The 15,959-nt window shown below is 45.7% G+C and overlaps 1 protein-coding gene across 4 annotated transcripts; it reads right to left on the bottom strand.

Annotated features, from left to right (window-relative positions):
- Positions 1-744: 744 nt before the first annotated feature.
- On the bottom strand, positions 745-15,239 carry LOC117061196 (perilipin-3-like). Of its 4 annotated transcripts, none has more exons than XM_033173883.1 (8): positions 15,194-15,239; positions 10,782-10,859; positions 8,299-8,485; positions 7,424-7,500; positions 6,468-6,753; positions 4,995-5,194; positions 3,926-4,051; positions 745-1,361 (listed from the first exon to the last, which is right to left on the bottom strand). In XM_033173883.1, the coding sequence occupies exons 2-8, from the start codon at positions 10,839-10,841 to the stop codon at positions 921-923; spliced, it is 1,377 nt and encodes a 458-aa protein (XP_033029774.1). In that variant the 5' UTR covers positions 10,842-10,859; positions 15,194-15,239; the 3' UTR covers positions 745-920. The 4 variants fall into 4 exon arrangements, with proteins under 4 accessions (XP_033029774.1, XP_033029776.1, XP_033029775.1 ...); XM_033173885.1 differs by lacking the exon at positions 15,194-15,239 and adding an exon at positions 14,020-14,100 and having other exon boundaries at positions 745-1,358; XM_033173884.1 differs by lacking the exon at positions 15,194-15,239 and adding an exon at positions 14,020-14,100 and having other exon boundaries at positions 7,424-7,497.
- Between the last annotated feature and the right edge of the window lie 720 nt (positions 15,240-15,959).

The following is a 15,959-nucleotide window of genomic DNA, read 5'->3' as shown; positions in this document are numbered from 1 at the left end:
GGCATTCGCTAACGAAAGGGTGACTCGCAAGACGAATTTTCCTATGACCACGACTCGCAAAATGAAAACGTTTTGCGGTTTGTGTGTTTTTTGGAAAACCGCGCTTCCTCCAACCGTGCTTCGCAAGACGAAATTTCCGCTATACGACAACACTCGCGGAACGAATTAATTTCGTCTTGCGAGGCACTACTGTATTCTAGTACCAAAAGCCAGATCTTAAGCAGCAGCGCCAAAACACTTCTCTGACAGGGAAGAAAAAATCCAGAGACACAGTTTGAGATGCAAATCAGTTTATTTTATCTTAGACATAAAGTTTTACTCTTATTTAGTGGTCAAGAAGCTTGAAAGATAACAGATCACTGTAAATACTATGAGGCATAGGTAAGTCCTAGTCTACACCAGCTTCTCCTAAAGAAGTCCTGGGCTGAAACTATAAGCTAACCCGCTGTTTGCTGTTAACGTCTAGATCAGTGTACCCCAAACTTGGGTCTCCAGCTGTTTTTGGACTATGACTCCCATCACCCCTAGCTAGCAAGACCAGTGGTCAAGGATGATGGGAATTGTAGTCCAAAAACAGCTGGAAGCCCAAGTTTGGGGAACACTGGTCTAAATGCATCCTTTTTCTAGATTTTAATGCAAGGAGGAGAAGTGACCCTGAACCAGTCCTTAGGTAGCATCCATCCATTTGTGCCCTGTTGAGATTGGTTTGGTGCTTTGCTGGGAAACAGCACTGAGCAGCCTCTATAGGGATGGGCCATGTTTCGGAGGGAGAGTTTTTGTCACCTACCAGCTGCTAAGAGAACGGCACTGCTTCACATTTTAGTTATCAAGTTCTGCAACAAAAAGGCCTCAATGACATTGAGCACCGCTGAGCTCTGTGTACTGGGAAGAACTGAAGCAACTTGGCCGCAGATTACAGGTTAGGCTTGATCGTTCAAAGCACTGGATCCAGGCACTTCCATCCTTTGGACATCTACCTCCGATTCCTTCACAGATGGAGGCACTTCTGCTGCTTGGGATTCGGCCAAAGGTTCAGGAGGAGAGACCTCTTCTGGGGAGAAGGGCCCCACAATCCAGTTCAGGGGAGTGGACTGCATCACGTACTCCAGGACCTCGTCCCCAGCCTGCCAGATTTTGCCCATTGTTTCCTGGCGCTGAGTCAAAAGGCCACTAGGAAGCTCCTGGAATGACTTGGCACTGGAAAAAGCAGCCTGTAACTCCTCCATGTAGCTGTAGGCTTGCTGCACCTTTTCTTGGAGGGCCGCAGGGAGACCCTGCATGTTGGCCAGGAGGCTCTGGCAGGCAGCCTGCATCTGCTGGGCAATGTTGCGGGACATGCCTAGAGCCTGGGATTCCATCTGCTGGAGAGAAAGAGAGAGGTGTTAGTAAATAAATAAAATAATAATAATAATTTATTTATACCCTGCCCATCTGGCTGAGTTTCTCCAGCCACCCTGGGTGGCTCCCAACAGAATATTAAAAACAGAATATAACTTCAAACATTAAAAACTTCCCTAAACAGGGCTGCCTTCAGATGGCTCGGGGGCCGCATAACTCAATACCCTCTAACATTTCTCCGATGAAAATAGGGACGTCGTAAGGAAACGCAGGGCATTCCAGGATCAAATGAGAAACCTTCTGTAATCCTGGGACTGTCCCTGGAAAATAGGGACACTTGGAGGGCCTGCAGCTGCACTTTCTCCCAGAGAGAAGCTGGTGGCACCTCTGCCCCCTGTTCAGCACAGAAGGAAAGGTGGGGGGGAGGTCCAATCCTGGCATCAAAATGAAATGTGGGCAAGTTTAAGAGGTGTATGTCCAATGTAGGAAAGGATGTGTTGGTGGAAACAGGAAGAGCAAGTGATCTCTTGGGCTTTGTGGGGGGTTTTGAGGGAATATTTACTGACACCTTTTGCAGACAGCCCATTGGTGTTCCCATGCCACAGATTCAGAACTGCACTGAGACCTTTCCCCCATCTATGCAGGTTAAAAGGTAAGCCACACCAAGGTATGGTTACCAGATTTTTTTTTCAAGGAATCCAGGGACATTTTTTATTTTTTTATTTTTTATTTATTTCATGCTTTATTATTTTAGGAAAGGGTTGCCCAGAGTTCTTGACCTGTTTTAGGGGTGGGGACCCCAAAGTTGTCGGGCACGCACCTCAGCACAAGGCAGGCAGAGAAGCCCATCTACAAACACACAAATCCCCCCCCTTAAAAAAAGAGGTGGGGTGGGGAGAGATCGAGTAAAACCGCTCGCTGGTCTTGGGAAAACACGCATTAAAACACACGCACAAGGCACCGGCTTCCCATAACCGGGAGACCACTGATGGGCAAGTGCAGTCTTTATGGAGATTTAACTGACGGCGGTGGTGTCTTGTTACCAGAGGTGGACAAACAGCGGACTCGCACACAGCCCTCCTCACAAGAGAGGCTGCTGGTGCCGGAGGAGGTGCGGAGGGAGGCTCCATCTCCCGAGAACGTTTCAAACCCCCCCTCCTGGCGGCAACGCAGCGTGGCACTGCCAGGGACTAGGGGCGCCGCAGCGCATTCCTCGCCCCCATTAAACTCACCATCTCCACAGTGGCCATTGGAGGGAGAGTAAGAAGAGAAAGCAAAGGAGCCCGCCCACCCGCCCACCTGCCTTCCTCCCTCCCCCCGTTTCCCCCTCAGCCTTCACTTTCATGCCTCTTTGTTCCCATGAGAAGCCGCCACTGCACTCCGTCTCTCTCTCTCTCTCTCTCTGTCTCCCCCCCTCCCTCTGTCTGTCTCGCAACATGGCACAGCTCTTTTCTATGCTTCTCCTCCTCTTCTTCACCGCCTCAGTGCCTCGCTCGCCCCCCCCCCCCTCTCCTGCTGCGGGCGGCTCTGCACGAGTTCGGGGAGAGCGTCGATTGAGGAAGCGTGCCAGAAAGGAGCTCTCTAGCTCGCGCCTCGGTTTAAATGCCCTCCCCGGCAGCGGATTGGCTGGCTGGAACTTTTGACGTGGCCAGTGCTGCCCGCTGCCATGGCGCCTGCCATGTTGCCTTGCCAGAAGTCCCCAGGCATAAATCCGGGGACATTAATTAAAATCTGGGGACAGATTTTGTCCAGGGACAGATTGGTGAATCCGGGGACACCAAGGGGAACTTCCATCTAAAGTAATGGCACATCTAAAGTGACATTGGGCTCTTGTTAAGAGGCTGGTCAGGTGAAAGCACTGCAATGGAGGTCTTCAGTTCTTGTCTTTTTCTGAACTTCACTTACGTTTGCCCATCCACACAAATCATAAAGTAATCAAAAACTTAAACTTCCATTTAAACCTGGTGCTGAAAGTTTGATTATCCTCCATTCAGACCACATTGTAGTTTTGTGTTTTATTTTTGCTGCTCTTGCCCTACCTGTGATTCAGACACGCTCTCCAATACCCAAACAATATGAGAATATTGTTATTCATCCTGATCTCCCTTTAGCTACCATGATTTGCTTAGCAAGGAGAAGAGAAGGTTAAGGGGTGATATGATAGCCATGTTCAAATATATAAAAGGATGTCATATAGAGGAGGGTGAAAGGTTGTTTTCTGCTGCTCCAGAGAAGTGGACACGGAGCAATGGATTCAAACTACAAGAAAGAAGATTCCACCTAAACATTAGGAAGAACTTCCTGACAGTAAGAGCTGTTCGGCAGTGGAATTTGCTACCAAGGAGTGTGGTGGAGTCTCCTTCTTTGGAGGTCTTTAAGCGGAGGCTTGACAGCCATCTGTCAGGAACGCTTTGATGGTGTTTCCTGCTTGGCAGGGGGTTGGACTGGATGGCCCTTGTGGTCTCTTCCAACTCTATGATTCTAAGGGCACCCCGCCCATCCAGGCTACGGTCTGCTGAGCTTTGTCACGAGAGCAAGCCATCCCTTCTCTGGGAAATGCACTGAGGAAGCCAAGAACACAACATACCTCTGCTGGGTTCTCTCCAGTGGAATCGCTCTGTCCCAACTGGTTCTTGCTCCACTCCAACCACTTCTGCCGCAGTTCCTCCTGCCCATCTTGATCTTTCTGGTCCGTGTGTCTGGCATATGCAATCTAGGAAATTAGCAGCGAGAACATTAAGAACGTCTAGGAAAGAGTTACTTCCAAGTGAAACAGTAAAAAGGAGAAAGTCTCTCAAACGAAGCTCAATGGGACTGACTCTCCCAAGGACAATCACATCTCACATTGGGGGGGGGATCCTTTTGCCACACAAATAAAATGAACCAGTCTGCTTGGGCAACAGAACATGGTGTGCCTTGCCGATCAGGCAACCGACACCCAGGGTGGATTTACAAACATGGTTTTTAACATTAAGAAGGGGTTAGGGAAGGATTGTGGTAATGTAGATGGACATTGGATGTACCGCATTTAATGTTCTTAACGCGTTATTAAAATGCAACACCAGAGGCGCTACTGATCTACCAGCAGCGTTTTGACGGGGGGGAACAAGGTAAGAAAACCTTGTATGCCCTGTGAAGTTTTAGAATGATGTATCGAATATCGTTCTAATAATGTTAAACAGGTCAGTGTAGATCCAGCCCCTCTGGAAAGCTCAAGAGCAGGACCTGAAAGTTGCCACCCTTCACCCATTTTGTCCCACAACATTGGCGTTCAGGGGCACCACATCTGAACAGACAGACCCACCCCCTTCAGCTTCGATGGTCAGTTTAAGTATATTCCCCATAAGTATATCCTCTTTTAAGTTATGAAAGCTGGTAGACATCACATCTGGAATTCACAACCCTGAGCTAAAGGTACGTGCATTGTGCAACTGTACCCAGCACATTTTTCATTAAAAACAAAAACAAAAGCCCAGAGAGACAGAGTTGCCTTTGCCAACCTGAGGCTGTTTTGGACTACAACTCCCATCAATCAGCGCAACCAGTAGCCTTTGCATCACGCAGCCATGCCAGGTGGCTCTGATGGGAGTTGCGGTCTGCAACAGCAGAGGTTAGAGAAAGTTGACCACTACCAGAGAATAGAAAACTGCTTATACCAAGTCCATTGCTTGCTGGAGCTGGGACAGAGTCTCCTGCATCTTCTGCTTGGTTTGGCGCAGCTTGCCCAGGGTGTGCTGGTAGGCTCTCTGGCGCACCTTGTTGGAGAGGGAACCCAGGCGCACATAGTAACTCCGCTGCTGCCTTTGCTTCTCAATGGAAGAGGCCTCTGGCTCCTCCAGAGCAGCTGCAAGAGTAGCTGAAAGGAAGGCATCACACACTTTAGAACTTAGCAAGCCCTGGAAATATGCAGAACACCCTAAATATTGTTGGTGCAAATATACATATGCATCCTGGAATTCCTGGATACCAAGATCCAAGTGTGGGGCAAGTTCTTTTTGGTGGGAGAACCCCAGCCGAGATTTAAAGTCACAAAATATGCAGCAAGGTAAAGAAATCTATAGACTGTTAAAGCTTTAAAATATGTCCTTCATAGCGAGTTCCAATATGCCCGTTAAAAGCTTATTTCCAAAGTTTCCCTCTTCCCCCAGCATAGGGACAGACCACACATTTGGCAAGTTAAAAATGGTTTACTTACAAACTCTCCAAAGGTCAGGTTCAGGTGCTTTAGAATAGTTGCACAGGCAGCAAAACTTAGTTTACTTACAAAGTGGTAAAAGTTCCTAGATTGTTGGTATAATAGGAACTCTAGAGTGGCTGGTGAGAGCCATGCGGTAGGAGCAGGAGCAACTAGATCAAACCTTTTCACACACTGAACTTTTCAGAGAGACTGAGATTGCAAGAATGATCTTGATTACTCATTTCCTGCCAAGGCAAGGCCATCGTTCTGCCCGGACACTAAGGTCCAGTGCCGAGGGCCTTCTGGCGGTTCCCTCACTACGAGAAGCTATGTTACAGGGAACCAGGCAGAGGACCTTCTCGGTAGTGGCACCCACCTTGTGGAACGCCCTCCCACCAGATGTCAAAGAGAAAAACAACTACCAGACCTTTAGAAGACATCTGAAGGCAGCCCTGTTTAGGGGCTTTTAATGTTTAATAGATTATTGCATTTTAATGTTCTGTTGGAAGCCGCCCAGAGTGACTGGGGAAACCCGGCCAGATGGGCGGGGTATAAATAATAAATTTATTATTATTATTATTATTATTATTATTATTATTATTATTATTATTATTGACATTTGCTACCACGCCTCCCTCTGGCTTCCAAAGAGCCCTCCCACCCACGAATTAAGCAAAGCTGGAGAACAGCAGGAAAGTCATAGAACAATGCACATATTTGCTCAATTCTGTTTTAGTACAGAATGGGGATCGCATGGATGGAGAATTTTAGTTTTCAGATTGCGGGGGAGCTTGCAATAGGAATCTGCACTGCAGTGGCTAGTTCAGCCTAGTTCCTCTTCGACTGTTCTTCAAAGAGCTTAACTAACAATTATGTACATGCATGAGCTTGGCGCAGACCACCGGACACTCATGCACAGGTAGAGGCGGCTAACAGAGAAGCGTCGACTGACCTAGCTCCTCATCAGACATTGGGAGGTAGTGGTCCACCATCTCCTCAGACTTCCCCATCACAGCCTCAACGGCACTGGAGGCCATCTGGCCTATGCTGGAGCCCATCACAGTGTTCATGCCGCTGGTTAGCGCAGACGTGGTCATCTCAACACTCCCTCGGACAGCTTCTTTAACCAGGTCCAGCATGCCGGGCGCCACGTCCTTTGTTTCGGCAGCTGCTTGGCAAACCGCTGCTGCTGCAACTGTCTCCGTAGATGACGCTGTCTCCTTTTTATCTGGGCTCCCCTAGGGAGGGAGAAAAGCAGTCTGGCATCGGGGAAACCTAGCAAAACTTGTTAACGAAAGTAGCTCTTAAAACTTTCCGTACTCAGATAAGCCTTCAAAGATGGACCATGTTGCATGCATCCTACATCCGAGCAGAAAGGTATTTGGGGAAAGTGTTACAGGATTAAGTTTTTTGGAAGAGAATACATGGGGGACTTTGAGTGCACATCTGTAAATAAACATCAGGCACCCAGAGCCTAGCAGAAACAGATGGGCGTCTACATCAGATTCCTACAAGCAAGGTGAAACCTAAAGCCTCTCCACCGAGTCCTGCTTAACTTACAGCTCTTGTCCTCTAGCCTGAGGTTGCTTAACAACTCCTCCTATTGACTCAGGGATGGGGAACCTAAGGCACTTCCAGACACTGCTGAATTCTAGCACATACCAGCCCCAACCAACATGGCCAATAGAACGGGATTATGGGATCTGTAGCCCAGCCAACCTCTGGAGAGCCATAGGTTCCTGTGCTAGCGGAAGGTCATCACCTAGTGAGAGTCTTCCAGCTTCCCAAGCCCATTCATGTTCTTTTGTTAACCCCCAGCCACCAGTTGCCTGGGCCATAGCAGGACCACTCTGTAATCAGATGGCCAAACTCATAATAAGGACCGGTTGAAGTCTGGAGAGTGGTTACCTGATCATCTGGTCCTTGAGCTATTGATTCCTTTTCTTCCACTTTGTCCAGATCTCGGCTGTCCTGCACAACTGCTGCTGAATTTTTAAAAAATAGATATTAAACAGTTGTGGTTGGCGCAGTTGCACCAACAACAATGCATGTCCTTATTACATCTTACATATCACATACAGTTATTGTATTACTGCATTTGGACATAGATCTTTCCTTGAACTGTTTTGAGCATGAATTTCCCTGTGAAAAATGTGGTGTGTATATATTGGCAATGACAAAATTTATTTTGTGGTGTTTCACTGACCATTTAATACTGTTCTGAAACAGAAGGTAAAATTTCATGTGATCGTTAGATTTTTGCAAGCTAATTTCCACTCCTTTTCTATCTGTGGAACTTACCACCACCATGGACTTATGGGAAAACTGGAGAACACTCCACAAAAGGGTAGGGATAGGTGAATATATTCATTTTGGTTTTTTGCAGTTTCACATTTTTTTCAATCTTAAGCTCAATTTCCACATCAGTTTTTTATCTTATTTTTTTAAAGTCCTAATGAAAATTCATCAGCATCACTGGGCAAATCTCTCCTACCACTTTTGCCTAACATACACACGGTTGCAAAGCAGTTTCTCTATATTTTGGTATGTCGCTCAAACTAATATATGCATTTATATGCATGCTTTACCACAGAGTATACACTTTTGAACACGCATCTGGGGAGCTGCACTGCAAAATTTGGATATGCCGCAATTTTGAAAGGCGGCTGTGTTTCAGTTCACGTATTGTTTCGGAAAACGCATTTTTTTTTTGCAAGTTTGCCTTTAAATGGGAACAGAATTGAATTTCTCTCCCCATCCCAAAGAGCCGGCCATTTACTCACTCTGGGGCTTGCTGAAAAGAGGCTGCACCCCGCTGACTGCGGCTGAAGCAATTGTCCTCATCCCCGTCTCGGCCGCATCACAGAAAGTTTTGAAGACCGGAATGTTCTCTTTGATTGAAGAGTATGTGGTGGAGACCATTTCGCAAGCGGCACTCAGGGAAACCGAGGCCACTCTGCTCACCAGGTTCTAGAAGCAAAGGAACATGAAGCAGACAAGGCAAGCTGTGTCAACAACCCAAGGCCAGGGGACAGTCAACTCTGTAGATTAGTCAAAACAAAATAAAAAATTCTTTCCAGTAGCACCTTAGAGACCAACTAAGTTTGTTCTTGGTATGAGCTTTCATGTGCATGCATGCACACGAAAGCTCATACCAAGAACAAACTTAGTTGGTCTCTAAGGTACTACTGGAAAGAATTTTTTATTTTGTTTTGACTATGGCAGACCAACATGGCTACCCACCTGTATCTGTAGATTAGGAATGAGGAACCCTTGGTCATCTAGATGTTTTTGCTAGAGAAACAGCAGGCCTGGCCAAGGCAGAATCTAGCCAGTTCTTGTCTGACTCATCTGTGTTAAGTATAATTGCTTTAATTCACACAGAAATGAAAGATGTAAGTGTATTAATGAAGATTTAAAATGGGAAATGGCTAACGTTGGGGTTTTTCCACATTTGTTTTCAAAAGGACACTGAACTCCTTAATGGATTAATGAATGTTTGTTGATTGTCTTCTGTTACTCTAAACCAGGCTTCCTCAAACTCGACCCGCCAGATGTTTTGAGACTACAGTTCCCATCGTCCCTGACCACTGGTCCTGCTAGCTAGGGATCATGGGAGTTGTAGGCCAAAAACATCTGGAGGGCCGAGTTTGAGGAAGCCTGCTCTAAACTATTGTAACCTTAGATCAGGTGCAAAGGTGTTGAATTGCAAATCTGCCCTCTTCAAAGGGTGGTGGCTGATATTGTTTCTCTGAACCCAACAGAGAACGGAAGATGTAAATGAAGCTCTCAAGGAAAACAGCATGAGGAAATTGGATGCTGTTAAAGAGAGACCTTTGCTTATAGGTCTGTTTGGATTACAGTGGTACCTTGGTATAGCTGTCAACTTTTCCCTTTTCTTGCGAGGAATCCTATTCGGAATAAGGGAATTTCCCTTAAAAAGGGGGGAAAGTTGACAGCTATGTACCTTGGTTCCCAAACTTAATCCATTCCGGGATTCCATTCAACTTCCGAAACAGTTCAAAAACCAAGGTAATGTTGGTCTTGCCTTCCTGCACTCAAGCGGAAGCTGCATCGGACATTTGGCTTCCAAAAAACATTCACAAACCGGAACACTTACTTCTGGGTTTACGGCATTCGGGAGCCAAAACGTATGAGTACCAAGGCGTTCAAGAACCAAGGTACGACTATATTTCATATTTTCTAAGATGTTGAGCCTGCGCTGGAAAGCACAAGATTGATATTTTGGGATGTGTCTTTAATGCTTAGGCTCTGTTTTTTAAAGAGCTATGCTAGTAAAGTTTGGATAATATTTTTATGGGCCTGGACAATGACCTCTTCCAAAAGGAGTCAGTTTTTATGTTTCCGGACGCTTCAAACTGCACAATATTAAGATCTGCAACAACCTGTGCTGTGTTGCTCTTGCTACTCCACTCAGCAGAGTGAAGGCAAAAGCCTTCCTAAGGAAGAGGGAGAAGTGCCCTATGTACTGTAGCATAGCTGTCAAGTCTCCCTTTTTTGGTGGGAAACTCCTTTATTCCAAGCCGTTTCCCGCAGCTATCCCTTATTGTTGATATCCCTTAAATTTCCCTTATTTCCGGGAAGGAGAGTTGGAGTCCGGGGACTCCTTGGGTCCCTGCATTTCTCAGCCCTGCCTGCCTGCCTGCCTGCCTGCCTGCCTGCCTGCCTGCCTACCTCACAGGACTGTTGTGGGGATTAAATGAGGACTAGGACCAGGGAGCTCCTTGGAGAAAAAGGTGGAATATAAATACCTAATAACAAATAGACAGACAGACAGATATATAAAGAAGATAAAATAGACGAATGTTTCTTGGCAACAGGTGCTCAGATTAAGCATTGCTGCCCCTAACAGAAGGCAGAGCAGAGTCAACCTGGCCAGAGGCCATCAGTGGTCCTCTCCTCCTGCATGAATTTGCCTAATCCTTTTCTAAAGCCATCCAAGTTGGTGGCCATCGCTGCTCCCTGTGGCAGGGAGCTCCAGAGGTTACCGTGTGCTGCATGAATAAGTGCTTTCTTTTCTCTGCCCTGATTTCTCTTTCCTGGGAGCTCTTTCCTGGTATAAATTAATTTGTAGCTTGGGGGGATTACCACTGGGCTGTCCCCAGGACAGGTGAGGGTGCTGATCCCTTATTTTCAAATCCGAAACTTGACAGCTATGACTGTAGAATGGCATGTCTGCTTTGGAGCTCAACTCTGTGCATCAATGGTTTCTCCCATCAAATGACCATCACCAAGATCTACTCACCTGCTGATCTTCATTGTTCTTGGAGTCAGAAGCAGCCATATCTTTGTTTTCTGATGCCATGGCATTAACTAGGTCGCTCTGGAAAGAACAGGCAAGACCAACATTACCTATCATCTCTTAGACTGGGTGTGTCCATACCATATATTCAAAGCACATCATTTCCTGCAAATATTTCCTGAAAACCAGTGCTTTTTTTCTTTAAAAAGTGTTTGGGGTACTCTCATTTTGATTCAACAAAACCACCATTTTATAGTTCAATTTGGGGGAAATAAATACAGTAAATTAACAACAGTTCAAAGGTTCACAAAACGTTTAGGGGTACATGTACCCCTGCACCCCCCCCCCCAGAAAAAAGCACTGCTGAAAACTATGGTTCCTTAAGGGTGCTGGGACTCGTTGCTCTGTGAAAGGTAAACTACAGCTCCCAAAATTTAAACACAGCTTTAAGTGTATTGTGCATAAGCTGTATTGGGTGGGACACCCGAAGCAATTAAAAGATATACGCCATGCCAAATAATTTCCCATAAAGCAGTACCTATAAAGCATGCAAGAAATCTAAAAAAGAAAGAAGAACTACAACAGCTCCCTTTGTTTTATTCCCAGAAGAGTTAACTGCCCTTAACTCTCTTTCTCCAAATCTTCTGTAGGAGAAAAGAATTGTTTGGGCTTTGCTGGACGAAGGACACCATAACTGGCGCACTGTTACTGAGAAGGAAGTCTTCATAGCTCAGTCAGTAGAGCAGGAGATTCTGAATCTCAGGGTCATGAGTTCAAGCCCCACGTCGGGCAAAAGTTTCCTGCATTGCAACGGGTTGGACTAGATGACCCTTGTGGTCCTCTCCAACTCTATGGTTCTATGATTCCCTTTTTTCATGGTTGTAACTGAGAAACCACAATTTAAACTCACCTTTGCTGCTTTTCATAGAAAAGACCTGTGTGGTGCCATTCAAGACAAAAGGCACAAAGTTGGGTAGCTTTGCGGTATTCTCACAACTTTGTTACTTAGTCTGAGTGTGGGGAGTTTGGAACTTCTTACTGCAGGAGTTGGGGAGAGTTTGTTTTGAATGAATGAATGAATCTTTATTTGCATCAGCCATAGGCCATAGCAATAAAACAAAAATAGAAATATATAAAATACATTTTAGGGTTTTGAATCAATAGTCAAATAGTGGATCCTATTCTGATTGCCCCAGCTAAAAACCTTGCAACCTTTGCTGTCACCTGCTCATCTTGATCTGCCAAGAGAAAGGACACTGTGGCAGTGGTTGGGCGACGCAGAATGGACAATAAAAGAGGGGTGATAATCTCATTCCTCAAGTCTTTATAAAGTATGGATTCGGTTCTGCCATCTCCACAGGGACATAAGCGTTTTTCGTGTGGAACCTGTTGGAATTGCCCCTTGAGTACAGCCGAGGGCAATACATTCAACCTTGCGATAGTAAAAAGTGCATCGAGGGTTTGATTTTTTCCCCCCAGCTCACGTTTGTTTAATTTTTATCCCATCTTTAAATTAAAGGCAAGATGGTTTTAATTAAATAAAATAGAAAATTCTTTCCAGTAGCACCTTAGAGACCAACTGAGTTTGTTCTTGGTATGAGCTTTCGTGTGCATGCACACTTCTTCAGATCATGCATGCACACGAAAGCTCATACCAAGAACAAACTCAGTTGGTCTCTAAGGTGCTACTGGAAAGAATTTTCTATTTTGTTTCGACTATGGCAGACCAACACGGCTACCCACCTGTAACTTTAATTAAATACGTACTCAAAATATGAGCACACACAGTACTTGAAACATGGTTCCCCCCCCCCTGCAAAAAAGTTAGTAAAGCCTGGCTCAGAGATATTTTGCCTTGTCTCCAACATCCTGGATGAGCCTCCAATTCCTGCATTGCAGAGGGTTGGACTAGATGACCCTTGGGGTCCCTTCCGATTCTATGATTCGCTTTAATTTTTTTTTTTTAAGCCATATTGCATAAAGCAAAAGGCAAACCTAGGATTTCCTGCGGTTCCTAAGTGTACACTTAGTGGCACTCAAAGCTTCCTGGCCATGGTAGTGTGATACATTTGCTTGTCACAGAGGGACCCTTTGAAAAGTTAGTACAGTATAAGCAGCCATGTGGACCCATAAAAAGGAGAGCAGGCAGGAAGAGGGGAGAGGCTCCAAAACCCACAGCTGAGCCATGCCTTTATTTGGGGTCAACTAAAGCCTTGCAAAATTGGCAAGCAAGTAAATTGGGTGGAGTATTGAGCTCCTAGCAAAGTGTGACAAGTGGAGGGCTTCCGGTTTTGCCGCTACCGCGATTGGATCGCGCTCCGCAAAGGCTTCGACCTCGGAGCGTTTGCCAGGGAGGCTTTGGGGGTAAAGCGAGGGCTGCGCAACCCCGAGAAGGCTTGAGGGGGTGACCCTAAGCCAAAAAGATCCAGCGGCGCCAGAAAGGGACTCTCAGTTTTCTCTGGCTCGACGGCAAGAGAGCGGGGAGACCCGGCGTGAGGATTACAACGCTTCCCGGCAAAGAAGCCCCGGATTCCAGAGCGGCGAAAAAAGCAGAGCAGTAAAATTTCCATCTATTTTTAAGACCCCTGCTAAGCTACCTATTCGGCCATTAGACTGAGCTATAAGAAGGAAAAGCAGCCGAATAGAGGGGGGAAAGTTTTGTAAAAGGACAAGGGGAGAAGGAGGAAAAGCGGAAATTATCCTCTATGCAGTGACTTCAGTACAGAGAAGTTAAAAGGTTTCAGAGGAAAGGTGGACTAAAATATAAGAAATTGCTGCAGCGACAACTCTCCCTTTCTGAACGGAGGAGATAAGAAGGGAGAAAGAGAAAGAGAAGGAGAGGAGAGGAGTGCCTTTTATGAGCAGGCTGAAATGCAGGAATTAACAAAGAAAGTTTCCATAGCATGGGGGGAACACAGTCACCTGTTAACTGCTGCAGAGGGCATGAATGGGAAGTGGAGAGACACAGCCTCAAGGCTAAACCAAGTAATTGCATGCAGTGTTTAACATTGTACACATAAAGGTTGCCACACCCTAGTAATATCTTGCTTCCCTAGCCATCCAGCCCCAGGGTGTGGCATTCTAACTTCTATAGAATTAATGCCCTTTTAGCAGCCAGCCTTAAACATGTATTCAATTAAAACAACAACAACAACCTGGTTTTGCCTGCTGCAGAATCACCAAAGCACATAGAGAACTACTTAAGGACTCCAAAAGACAACATACAAACATGTTAACTTACCACAGAATACCCAAGACCCACCTTCCAAACATTCTCTTGCAGAGCTCTTCTTTATATACCTGTGATGATGTCATCAAAAGGCAGACCACGCTTGAGTGACAGCTCAAGAAAGCAATCAGAAATGCCCCACCACAGCAAATATGGGATTGTGTAGATCAGTGGCTCTTCTTGAGAAAGAGGGTGGCTGGTTTGACTGTGATGGGTCATTTTCTGTCGGGCACTAATGACTCTGCCTCGCACTACACTTTGCATCCATTGTGCATGGGTGAAGGGAAAGCTCAGTCCTATGCACTGTTTACTCAGAAGTAAGACTGAGTTCAGTGGAACTTACTGCCAAGTAAATTTGCAGTCATGCAGCCCAACTCTATTTATTGTTTACTCAGAAGTAAATTCATTGGTGCTTACTCCCAAGTAAATATCTCCCGTCAAACAAGGATTTCAGCCTTAATAGTTTATATACTCTTTATGCTGTAGAAAGATTTAAAAATTACAATTATACACACACACATTTATACATATGCCCACACACATGAAAAAGGAGGAGAGAGAAAAGAAATAACTACAATAATAATTTTTTAATGTTTATAAGTTCTGGTTTTGGTTTTGCTTTTGTTTTGTTTTGTGTATGAATGTTATGAGCATGCAACAGATATCACCCTTTACCCTAAGGCCCCAATCCTAAATGAACTAACAACCTTATTCCTATGTATATTGACTCAGAAGTGCCACTGAATTCAATGGAACCTACTCCTAGGTAAGGGCGCCTAAGTTTGCAGCCCTAAATTCAGGCAAAGCTCCTCTGAGTTCTTGGCAGTTCAACAAGAACTGCAGCCTGGAATCTTGTGCCCCTTGAAATTAAAGCTGTGGTCCAAAATGGCACTTTTTGGTTATCATTCTCAATGTGATTCTGACTAGCACCATTTTTAAATAAGCCGCCCCATTTCATCCTCGCAACACCCCCGTGAGGTAGGTTAAGCTATGAGATGGTGACTGGCTCAAGGTCACCCAGTGAGCTTCGTGGCTGACTTGGGATTCACTGATCTCCCAAGTTCATAGTCCTACACGCTAACTGTTATGCCGAATCATAGAAGTGTAGACTTGGAAGGGACCCTAAGGGTCATCTGGTCCAACCCCCTACAAAGCAGTCAGTAACCTTCTCAGATTCCAGACCCACCTTTAATCCCAAATTGCAATATGGACACTCTCTCCCTCTGTGGCACTCCCACAGGAAAGACACAAAACCTGTCCTCCCCCCCCCCCATTGAGAAGCAGCAGATAAAGGGCAACTATTGAGAGTTGAAACTGGCAGCAGGAAAAGGGTTAACCACCCCTTCGCACCTGCTTTCTATCTATGCCTGATTGCAGCATCATTAGCTCCCCCCCACACACACTCTTAAAGGGAGATGGGAAGTTATACAGAACTCCATATAACTTATAGAGAGCCATTGTGGTGTAGTGGTTAAGAGCGGTAGACTCGTAATCTGGTGAACCAGGTTCTCGTCTCCTCCCCTCCACATGCAGCTGCTGGGTGACCTTGGGCTAGTCACACTTCTCTGAAGTCTCTCAGCCCCACTCACCTCACAGAGTGTTTGTTGTGGGGGAGGAAGGGAAAGGAGAATGTTAGCCGCTTTGAGACTCCTTCAGGTAGTGAAAAGCGGGATATCAAATCCAAACTCTTCTTCTTCTTCTTATAGCTCAGTCCCATAACCTCCAAGCGTCCAATTTTCCAAGGATAGTCACAGAATTACAGAAGCCATCCCAGTTTCTGATTCGATCCTGTAATGTCCCAGTTATCCTTTTTCCTCACCTCCACACCTGGGAGAAAAATTTAAAGTGGTGTGTGTGCAGGTTCAAAAATGGAGTCCTGTTTATACTGAAAATAAAATTCCCGCGCCGAATGAAGGAAATGGTGCAGCTGGCATGTGAAGCCCTTTCTAGGA

Source organism: Lacerta agilis, chromosome 16 (assembly GCF_009819535.1).
Source record: "Lacerta agilis isolate rLacAgi1 chromosome 16, rLacAgi1.pri, whole genome shotgun sequence".
Taxonomy (NCBI): Eukaryota; Metazoa; Chordata; class Lepidosauria; order Squamata; family Lacertidae; genus Lacerta; species Lacerta agilis.
The sequence above is the reverse complement of the archived record's forward strand: the minus strand, read 5'-3'. Positions and strand labels throughout refer to the sequence as shown.

What these genes read in the sequence shown, in the direction of transcription:
- LOC117061196 (XM_033173883.1), bottom strand. Translation starts at nt 10,841, where the DNA reads ATGGCATCAGAAAACAAAGATATGGCTGCTTCTGACTCCAAGAACAAT. An exon ending in AGAACAATGAAGATCAGCAG is followed by an intron (nt 8,486 to 10,781) that starts GTGAGTAGATCT and finishes CTTTGCTTCTAG; the next exon opens with AACCTGGTGAGCAGAGTGGC. An exon ending in CTGGAGAGAACCCAGCAGAG is followed by an intron (nt 1,362 to 3,925) that starts GTATGTTGTGTT and finishes CTTTCTCTCCAG; the next exon opens with CAGATGGAATCCCAGGCTCT.